This window comes from Plectrocnemia conspersa, unplaced genomic scaffold (genome assembly GCF_051122295.1).
Source record: "Plectrocnemia conspersa isolate PC_06_02 unplaced genomic scaffold, ASM5112229v1 ptg000014l, whole genome shotgun sequence".
NCBI lineage: Eukaryota > Metazoa > Arthropoda > Insecta > Trichoptera > Polycentropodidae > Plectrocnemia > Plectrocnemia conspersa.
Genome location: NW_028277178.1, coordinates 4,160,555 through 4,171,655, shown reverse-complemented (window position 1 = coordinate 4,171,655; position 11,101 = coordinate 4,160,555). Strand labels below are relative to the sequence as shown.

Sequence of the window (11,101 nt, the reverse complement as noted above, 5' to 3'; positions counted from 1 at the left end):
GGTGAGTGTGCTATACACTGTTTTCAGAAAGTTAACAAATACATATTTTATATACATGTGTGCAGTGGCTCAATATGTGTGTGGTTGCCACTCGCCAAAGAGCCTATACTGTATTTAATACATTTACTTACATCACATGACGATCCTTCAGTCTAAGAGTCTAAGTATGATCCAAAACTAGTTGAAAATATGGAGAATTAGAGATAATGAGACCAAATTTTTACAATATTCACTATTAGTATAGGAAACTGTCTAATAACTATATATACCTATCTAGGTATGAACATTGGTGTGAAATTTAAATGGAAGACATATCCATACCTAGATAAAATAAACTGTTACTTCACAAAGCTGTTTTTAAATCTGGGGTACAGATAAAAAAATCATACAACGGAATATCCCAAAGCTTGCAATGAAAAATATTGGTTTGTGACAAAAAAATATTGGTGTGAGGATGGTAAAGAAGATACGTAAAACATCAGCAATATATATCACTACAAATTGGATTTATATATGAATGAAGCGAAAAATTATTAATCAGTTGATTTTTAAAGCGTTATGTCTATCATAATCGTTATACATCGATAAGTTTAGCACTCGAGCAAAAAAAAAAATATTAAATCAATATCCATATCATCTTCATTAACGCCTTTTGTCCATTCCTCCTAAATTTTTTTTTTAATACACTTTTTCGAAATAAATAGTACAATAGTAAAATTAATAAATAAAATATCGTTTCGACAAAAGTCAAATCATGTTTTTAAATACCTTGACCCTTTTGAATAGACATGGACTAGTTGAATACGATCAATCATTGGAGTGGTCAAGGACACGAAAGGTTCGTTTCTTTGAATGTGGTGAAAAATAACACCTCGTATCTAAGGAACTGTTAGTATTGATTCACAGTTCTATATAAGTCGTGACAAAAATGTCAACTTGTAAGTACATAATAGGAAAATATCAAAAGAAACACAAATTGAGTTTATAAACAGTTTTATTTTGTCAACAAAATTATTGTGAACACCTCGTAATAATATTTGAAAAGGGCAAACAATTCTCTGTAACTTCAATTAATATAAAACAGTCTATAACAATTAATTATAATATATCTAGTCAAATCATGAAAATAAAGACTATACACTTATTGAAACTTAATATATACATACACAAACTTATGCTCAACGTTTGGTAAAGAATAAAAATGACAAAAGAAACGCATATAATTCAGCTATTGGATAAGTATATAGAAGTGTTAAAAAATAACAAAAAACATTCACACAAAATTATATTCAGTATTAGATCCAAGCTTAAACAAATAAATTTCAGTCGCTGATTAAAAAATATATGTATATCATATATAAATATAAATTATCCTATATTATGCAATATGGCATTTTATTTATGCTATAATTATATGAGTTTGATTTAATACGCACAAGCCGTGACGTATTTTGAAATTCAAATGATAACCGATTAGCACATGTTTTGTAGATAACATAATGAACTTATGTACATTAATCTCATTAAAATAAAATAGTTCCTTATATATGCATTTATCAGTCGATAAGATGAATTGAAAAAATATTAATAGGCGTGCATAAGAGTAAGATATTATTTTTAACACACATATATAGACTTCTTTTAATTTATTGTCAATCGATAGAGTGAAATACTCGTTGGTATACCGACCGCTTATAATCTAATGGATATGTGAATTGTTTGTAACGAGTGCAATTAAAATTAGATTGATGTGTAGGTTTTGATGATGCGATAAGAAATCTATAGATAAATCGAGGACCGCAATGTATGATAAATAAAAAAATAACTAAATATGTCATGATCGTTAGAAATATTATAATAATAGTAACTTAGGTTTACTTAAAAAGAATTTATATAGGCACGCATTGAAAATTGCTCAATAATGTAAGTATAAATATATACATCGCTATTAAACCGTGGGTATATTTATTAGAATAATAGTCAGGTATTCATTGAAATGATAAATATTTAACTAAAATAAATCTGACGTTAAATATATTCTTTATATACATATTCTTGAATAAAATTAGGCCTTAAATGTAATTTTCAGTCCCACAGTTTCACATTAAACAATTTTCAAAGTGAATTAAATTTATACATATCATAAAAAAAATAGAAGGATGTAAAAGACATACATCTTTAAGAAAATATTACCTTTTAAAGTATTTTTTAAATATAAACCTTACTGAAATAATTTTACAATAATATAAAAAATAATATTAAAAAAGATGAATGTACAACAATTTACTCTTTTTTCTAATGATTTCATCAAGTATTTCTCTGTAATGACTTGATTTTTATATATCGTTCAAAAAGCATTTTTAATTACATTTTTTGATCAATTGCGATATATTAGGTTACATATCAAATATTTAATTTATTTCTAGATTATAAGTATACATATTTCGCTACAAAAAGTAGTTTTTTCAACAAAATTTTGTTAGCATGTTTAGGTTTTTGTTACTCTATTTTACTATGTACATATATAGCTTTTTTATGAATAAATTTATGCCCTGATAACAAAAATCTATAGAGCACTACAAAAAAATTACCATTTTGTAAAAAAAATATTGAGCAATTTTCATAGCAAAAACTCAGCGGCGAATGAATTTAAAATGCACTACCGATCATATTACATAATCAATCATAAAAATGTAATTATAAATAATTATTGTATATTTTGTCTAAGCAAAAGTCGCAGGTATCTTAAAGTCAGAGTGTAATTATACACATAAATCGAGAAATTGAACATTCCAGTTCATAAAATTTTGCATAGGCACTTTAAAATAATAAAATATAATTTTTGGCCTATCCAGTACATAGTTTTACAACCTCCTTTTATAAAATAAACTCTCACATACATAAAGAACAAACCATTCAAACAAAAGTGTAAGACTATTCGTTCAGCAGCTCATTTCATACAAAGGTATGCAACAATCAAAATGACATAGTACATGTATATATATGTATATCTTTATATATTTGTATTTACAGACATAAAGTAGATGTACAACTGTTTACTTATACTCTTTCAATCTGGTATATCTATGCTAATAATTGGCACCACAGGTTTGAGAAGTTCGTTCTTCTTTTGATTTTTTACCGACTTTTTACAGTGTTTATCTTTCGATCTCGTATGACGGGAGCTTCTGACCCGATCGGCACCGACGGCGTTTTGCTGATTCTCCACCGTATTTGCATTGGCACCGTTTGTACTCTGCTGATTAGGCTCGCTGTGATAAGCAATGTTTGCGTACTCTTGAAGCAACGGAAAAACAGACAGCAAAAACTGGCAGAAATCTTTTCGCATACCGAACCACCCTATACCGAATAAATTCATTTTATAATTAAACATTAGAACTATTCATATTTACTACTTGAGTATGTGTTATATCTATAATTACATCTGTTTCCGCCTTTAGCACCAAATGACATTAAGATAAGTGTAGCATAGCTGACGAAAAGTGGACTGACAACAACCAAGTATGATAAATGTAAGCCACCGTCCAATTTATTCGCTAATAGTACCTGCAATTTTAATAATGCACGTTCATAACTAAAGCTTTTTAAAATAGAAAAAATAGAAAATTGTACTGATATTACCTGAAAGACAAGAATCGGCACAACTGTGAACGTATAAGCTAACGCAGTGTTAAAACTAGTTTTTCGCTGATGCACATTTACTCCGGGATTACGCAATAAAATTCCAGCAAATATTATACTATATAATACACCTAAAACAGAAAGATGAATATACAATTAAGTCATACGCAGAAAATCTAGCTAGTTGTAACTTATTATTATAAGTTAAATTTAAATATTTACCAACTAAGCTCAAACACATCAATATCCAAAACGGGACGAATACAACTTCCCAAGTCCACGAGATAAAGCCGTCCAATTTAAGAGCGAGAAATATAAATTGAAGAATATTTACAGCACAGAATAACTCCAACTGTAAAAGATGTTTATATTAAGTTATATACTTTTATCATAAAAATTTATTGATAATAACAAGAATCATCAAAAATTACCTCTAAGCTCCTGTCATGTTTTAGTGCCCAAATACATATTGCAATTGAAACTATGCTAATAAAAATCAACGGTATAAATACTAATATCCATAAGTGTCGGCCAGAATTTAATTTGTCGCACACCAGAAGTTCAAACATCAACAATATGAAATGAAGCGCTAGACTAATCAACATGGCCTTGTAATGGACGTAAGCTTCGCCTTCGAGCCTGAAATATAAATAAAATTATCAATATAAATATGATGATTGAAAATACAAAAGAGACATTATTATTTCACCACTGATATTACAAATAAACAAGTCAGCTCTAATAGTAACAATACACTAGAATGCTTCCCGGTAAACCAGAAATGGATACGTTGACGAGACACAATCAAAAAAGGAATACAACATCAGAGAAAAGGTAAGAGTGGATAGATAAAAATTGTTACAGAGCAACATCTCAAAAAAACAAGGCCTACCTCAAAATGTAGCAAAGTTATCTATGTGTTTGACCGAGATGGAATTGAAATACAAAAATTTTCTGTTAGTATATTTGAAAAGAGATATTTGCAAACACTTGGAAACATTTAAAAGTTATTTCTATCTTGATGAGGTGAACGCTAAAATAGGAATCTGAAATTCTTTTCTTTCTGATATAAATATCCTCATTTATCTTTACTAAATTGGGGCTTAACTCAAAAACTCTGGTGTTAACCTAACTCTATCTTGTAAAGCGAACAATGGGAGTTGCCCAAATATGTTGCGAAATAATGGCGTAGCTCCGATCTGAAGTGCGATAATGAGGCAAAGAAAATATTCAAAGGGATGAAAGAATACTGTGAAAGTGTAATCGAAAAAATGTTCAATGACAAATTAATCGTCATGCTATTTGAGACCTTAAATGTATTCACATGACACTGAAGTGAGAAAGTTTTGTGGAAACTTTCCGATACTTAATGCAAAGCAGATGAAAAAAAATACATTTGGACTTTCTGCTAGCTGATTTATTTATTTAGCTAATATACATAATATAAACATAAACAGAAAATAAAAAAAGACTTATACACGAAGGTGTTTCTTAATTCTATTGAGGAAACCCGCTACATTTTTAATTTTGCGGATTGTCCTAGATGGAATAAATACACGAAATTTCTGTGAAATCCTTCTCGCCGTTCGTCGATAGAAAGATCTTCTAATGTGATGGACAGAATACTGAGTAAAACAAAAATTGAAAGACTTTTGATTTTAACTAATGAAAGCAAATAAATTTGCTTTAAAAAAATACTGAACTCATTGAATATCTGTTTTTATTCTAATTTTTATTTATAAACCATCGTCATTTTTAATACTATACAGAAAAAAATGAGTGATTCTCAACGTTTTATTTCTTTATATTAGTATGATTTAAAATGTAATTAAACACGTTTCTATTATTAAATCTTGTTAATTTATTTTACATATTGTATTTTCTATATATTCTTTAGCTTCTGTGAATTTTTTTATACCAATTCAGAGGCTCTCTTTATTTTTTAATAAAATTAATATAAAATATGCTTTGTTACGTAATTTATTAGTATTATTTTCTATAAAAATCAGTTAGATACATATGTAAAACGCTTATTATTTTCTTAAAATCATGGTATCTTATGAAATAAACGCTCTATAGTACTGGTCCTTGAGTGAAGCTAATTTATGACTAATAATGTTATTGTTTAGCTTCACTAAATGGCCTTTGTGGGGGACCATTCGATAATGACAAAAAAAGCGTACAATGCTATTTATTCAGTGTGCAAGGTCATGAGTATTGTTTCAATAAAATTATCTCGAAGTTTTTCCAGTGAATGAAAGTGTTAAATACTTTTTTTAACGAAATAATTGTTTAGTAAGTAAATTAAAAATTTGTGTATTAGTAAATAAAATATACCTGAAGTGTGGATATCTCCACCAGACGTATGTGCCGACGATCGCGCCCATTATAACCAGCAGCTTCCATACCCATATCGGTGTGAAAACGGCCCAGTACGACCAACTAATGATATTGTCGAGCCTTAACGCTAACAGGGCCGTAAATATCAAAAGACATGTGTGCACGACAAATTTGCTGGAATCATAAACGCTCATCAGTAACATTTATAAATACACTTTTACAAAACGCAGAGATGTCGTAAATGACATAACAATGTTATCGTATTGTCGGCCTCGAACGATTCCAAATGGGATTCTAGTAGAACAAAGGCAACAATCGAAACTCAGGACGAGATAATACAAAGAAAAACATCAACGTCGCGTTCTCTGCTACTCTGTGACACTTATCTACGTAAAGCACCGTCGACGACAAAATATGACGTCAATTCGATTTCGATTGCGAAATATAGTCGCGCATCGAAAGCGAACATCGTCAAATGACATATCTCTGCATGTTTACCTTGGGTTAAAGTCTTGAAATAATGTTTGTAAATTCATGCTTTTGACGTTTATGCACCTTTTTAATTCGCCATGTGTTTTGCCACTTTCCAGCCAGTGCCTTAAAAATTACAATAAATATAATCTGTATTTAAAATGGTAAAATAGTTAATTAAACGATGAAAACAAAAAATATTGTACGCTTAGCTTTATTGGAAATATTAGTAAAATATACACTAGAATGAAAAATAAATATAACCGGTAGTGACGGGTGACAATGATATATAGATTGAGCCGCTGCAGTACTACTTAATTGAGAAGTATATGGTGTACATGTTGTTATAATAAATGTCCGGTGAACAGTGTATGAGGCAACACCGGCCATTGTCACATCAGTGTTATCAGAGAGCCGCCAAGTTTTGACAATAATAAAACCTATAAAAATACATAAATAAAAGGGCCTCCACAAATTCATAATAAAGGGTGATACAACTTCAGTTTTCAACTTATTAACGGTCGAGAAACCAAAATATTTATAATCGAGCGTAGAACGAGACCACGCTATGCCTTTTTGTCATTGCTTATGAACGCACACAAACGCATTTTCTATTCAGACCCGATGACATCAAGCACGCGCGGCTTCTCAAATGTTTGCAGTAAAACATATTTTTTACATTTAAAAAAAATAAATTATATAAAACATATCTATAAAAATTAAAGCTAAATTACTTAAAATAAAACATACATCTATAAACATATAACATACGACAATAATAAATTAAAAAATTGTAAATGCCTTGCAATCCTGACATTTTATTACTTTATGAATATTTTGGCGGGCTCGCAAGGTCCACTCACACTCAAATATTCTTACACATAATTAATTTTCTTTGAAATTAAACAACTGTTTTCTTTCTATTATCTTAGAATCCATACAATAATATTTGCATATAATTGTTTTTTATTAAAATACCGGTCATTAGCAATAGGATATACTTCCAGAACGGAGGTGAGTGCTCTTGGCATTTACCCCGATGTCAATGCATTACTATGGTATTGTTGTAATATATATGTTAATTAATAATGTATGAAACGTGTAGAATTTTGAGGACAAACTTATATGAAATTATTTACATAGTATTTTAGCAGATGGGTGGTGACGGGTGGCAATTAGACACAGATTAAACCGCTGCAATAGTATTTTATTAAAAAGTTTACATTTTAGAATATTGGAATATGAAAGTAAATGGTGGACGATACACCGCCGCAGTTGTCCAGCAACGGAATGTGCCGCCGGTACATCAGTGTTAGCATAATAAAATCTATACGTACCTACATATATAGATTGACCTCCGCAGTATAAAATGATTTTTAGAATAAATGGTAAATATTTATAAAATATATTTATATTTGTTATAATGTTAATTTACCATAATATAGTTTATAAAATATTAAAAAGATAAATTGGTAGTTTTGACAGCTGGTTTTTTTTATCGCGTGGCAACCCCGCCGCGAGCAGCCGGGCCGAGGCGAAAATGTCAGCTCGGGAGAACGCCGCAAATGTGCAATACGACCGCCAGCTGCGTCTGTGGGGCAGCAGCGGCCAGAAGGCGCTCGAGGGCGCACACGTGTGCCTCGCCGGAGCTTCGGCGCTGGGCTCCGAGGCGTTGAAGGCGTTGGTTTTGCCCGGAATCGGATCGATAACCATCGTAGACGGATCCGACGTTCGCCCCGAAGACGTGGGCGCAGACTTCTTCTTGGAGGAGAACAGCGCAGGGCAAAGCCGAGCCGCCGAGACTGTGCGCCTGCTGTTGGAGTTGAATCCGGCCGTCCGCGGACACGCAGTCCCGGAAGCGCCCGAACACTTGCTGCGCGATAGGCCGGATTTCTTTCGCACGTTTTCGGTCGTGATCGCTTGCGGCCTGTCCGAGAGGGCCATCGTCGAGCTCTCCCAAAACCTCTGGGAAGCCAGAGTCCCTCTCGTGTTATGCCGCTCCGTCGGTTTCGTCTCCTCGCTGCGCATACAAGTGAAAGAGCACGTCGTGATCGAGACGCATCCCGATAACCAACCCGGCGACCTTCGTTTGAAGGAGCCCTTCGCGACCATGTCCAATTTCGCCAACACGTTCGATCTCAGTCCCGATTCCTCGGACGATCACGCTCATATCCCTTGGCCGATCATCACGCTCAAAGCGCTACGCGTCTGGTTCAACTCCAATCCGGGACAAGAACCCACCAACTGCAAACATAGGGAAGAAATATGCAACATAATCGATTCGTGGAAGCGAAAAGACGAAAACGGCGTCCCGCTCGACGAGGAGAACTTTCGAGAAGCCGCCAGGGCGATCAACTGCTCCCTCAATCCCATTACGATGCCCGAACCCATTAAAAAAATACTGCAAGACGACTCTTGCGTCTTCCTCAACAGGCAGAGTTCGCCCTTCTGGATAATGTGCAACGCCATCAAAACCTTCGTCGAGGAACAAGGAAATGGCGCTCTACCGCTCAGAGGAACTCTACCGGACATGACTGCTTCCACTCGTCATTACGTCGCGTTGCAAAATATATACAGAAGCAAAGCGGCGACGGACGCCGAAGCCGTCTATAAAATAACCAGACGCTTGGTTGCCGAGCTCGGCGCCGAAAACGTGAGCGAAGCCGACGTCAAATTAATCTGTAAGAACTCTTTCTCTTTACATGTAACGAGAGGATCGCGCATCGCCGACGAATACTCGCATTCCGGATCCGTCTCGGCTTACATCGCCAGACAACTGGAAGAGCCCGATCCGATGATGCTGCACTACGTAATGCTGAGAGCGAGCGAGAAGTTCCGCTCCGAACAGTGCAGAGCGCCCGGCGAGTGGGATCCGGAGACGGACATACCCAAGCTGAAAGCTTGCGTGGCCAAGTTGCTGAGCGAATGGTCCTGCCCGCCTCTAGCCGAAGAGGACTACGTGCATGAGATGTGCAGATACGGAGGCGCCGAACTGCATGCGGTCTCCGCCTTTATGGGCGGCTGCGTCGCCCAAGAAGTCATCAAGCTAATCACTAAACAATACATTCCGGTCGACAATTTCTTCGTTCACGAAGCCATGACGGGAAACTCTACAACCTTCACATTTTAAACGTCAACGTTTTATTTATTTTAAATTAAGCGACTGTATTAACGTGCAATTGTATGGTACGCTTGTCAGTCCAAACGAATGTAAGTGGAGTAAACAACCAAGATTCGATAAAACAGAATAATAAACATTATGAATGTGAACAAGATCTCAAAGGTCACGCTGGCCCATTTACTCGATATCTCTTAAACTATCATATATTGGAAACTATAACTGTCTGTATGTTCTGTCTATGTATGTACTTCGAGATAATATATTCGAGGTTATTAAATATAGAATAATTGATAAATGTTATTGCATTTTTTTTAGATAGAAATATTCCAAAAACATCACTCAGTAAAAATTTTTTTTCTGAAAAATTGCCCTTTTGATTTTTTACATAAGTTCTGTAGCCAGTCTCAACCAACATTTTATTTTACATGACGACTAATCAAAAAATCTATATTATATTCTACATTTTATTAACTCATTCAGACTATCTAATTTAAAGTCTTATTGTTATTTAAACAATTTTAAAGTCGTGTTTGCCTAAATGGAACTGCAATATGAATAATTTATTTTGACACGATCCTTTCAAATACATAAAAATTATATTTCGTTAGGTTTTTGTGTTTTTATTAAATTATCAAAAATATGATTTGCTAATATGCAAGTATTTTTGAGTAAACAGTATCCATACCACACACCACCTATGCAAACAATCACATTTCCGTCCTGCACCGATTTGCTGTGCACACAGATTAAAAACTATAGTATTGGTTAAACTTCATAATATTGAATTGCCAGGGTGGGTACCGTGAGGTACAAGACTGGCTGAAAGAGGTAACTACAGAGATGTAGTAATAGGTGATTTTGATATTTTTCAAAATAAATTACAAATCAATTATATTGATCTAATACCCGCACTTCACTCTCCGAAAGTTGTCCTAGTGGAAGTTCGACCGAAGTCGGTCAAGGTCGCAGTTTTTCGAATAACGTTCGCACAGCCGGGAATTTCATACGCGTGCACGCTTCTCAACCTCGCGTATTATAACTACGTGCGTGTTTTAAACACAAAAAAAATTAAAGCCAAATGGAGAAAAAGGAGATGGTGGATGATTGCAATGCACCGGAATAGATCAATGTTAGTAAATAAGACATTTTATGTTGAATCGAGGCTTCACTGTCACTAATAAATAATAAACAGGAAACGTTCAAGTGTGCAACTAATGAATAATTTCTATTATTTTTTAAGGAAAAGTATGGAAAGTCAATTTGCTGAATTGAGATTTTATATACAATATATAGCTTAGGTCTTTCTCTTTATGATACATGCAAAATTGACTGCGGATTTTTGCGGTTTTTAACACATTGCATACCTTAAAAATGTATTATTCTTAAAAATGGGACGGGGCTTAGTCGCGAAAGTTACGACCTAAAAATTTGTTCAGAATCACCAAATATACACATATTTAAAAAAAAACGATACCGGGTATGATAAAATGCTAGTCAAATACTTTTTCTTAATATAAAACAGCAAAT

The 11,101-nt window shown here is 33.6% G+C and overlaps 2 protein-coding genes across 3 annotated transcripts; one reads left to right on the top strand and one right to left on the bottom strand.

Annotated features, from left to right (window-relative positions):
* Positions 1 to 976: 976 nt before the first annotated feature.
* LOC148225998 (transmembrane protein 185A) lies at positions 977 to 6,614 on the bottom strand. Of its 2 annotated transcripts, none has more exons than XM_088204128.1 (7): positions 6,481 to 6,614; positions 5,980 to 6,156; positions 4,074 to 4,281; positions 3,865 to 3,994; positions 3,643 to 3,773; positions 3,444 to 3,567; positions 977 to 3,360 (listed from the first exon to the last, which is right to left on the bottom strand). In XM_088204128.1, exons 1-7 carry the CDS (start codon positions 6,516 to 6,518, stop codon positions 3,071 to 3,073), a joined length of 1,098 nt encoding a protein of 365 aa, XP_088060254.1. In that variant the 5' UTR covers positions 6,519 to 6,614; the 3' UTR covers positions 977 to 3,070. The 2 variants fall into 2 exon arrangements, with proteins under 2 accessions (XP_088060254.1, XP_088060255.1); XM_088204129.1 differs by lacking the exon at positions 6,481 to 6,614 and adding an exon at positions 6,234 to 6,432.
* Positions 6,615 to 7,935: 1,321 nt separating this feature from the next.
* On the top strand, positions 7,936 to 9,869 carry APP-BP1 (Nedd8-activating enzyme E1 regulatory subunit APP-BP1). The gene has a single exon (XM_088203336.1). The coding sequence runs from the start codon at positions 7,994 to 7,996 to the stop codon at positions 9,581 to 9,583; it is 1,590 nt and encodes a 529-aa protein (XP_088059462.1). The 5' UTR covers positions 7,936 to 7,993; the 3' UTR covers positions 9,584 to 9,869.
* The last annotated feature ends 1,232 nt before the right edge of the window (positions 9,870 to 11,101 follow it).

Coding starts and splice junctions, on each gene's coding strand:
- APP-BP1 (XM_088203336.1), top strand. CDS start 7,994: ATGTCAGCTCGGGAGAACGCCGCAAATGTGCAATACGACCGCCAGCTG.
- LOC148225998 (XM_088204128.1), bottom strand. CDS start 6,518: ATGAATTTACAAACATTATTTCAAGACTTTAACCCAAG. Junction 3,774..3,864: donor GATGTGTTTGAGCTTAGTTG/GTAAATATTTAA, acceptor TTTCTGTTTTAG/GTGTATTATATAGTATAATA. Junction 3,361..3,443: donor TGCTAAAGGCGGAAACAGAT/GTAATTATAGAT, acceptor TATTCGGTATAG/GGTGGTTCGGTATGCGAAAA.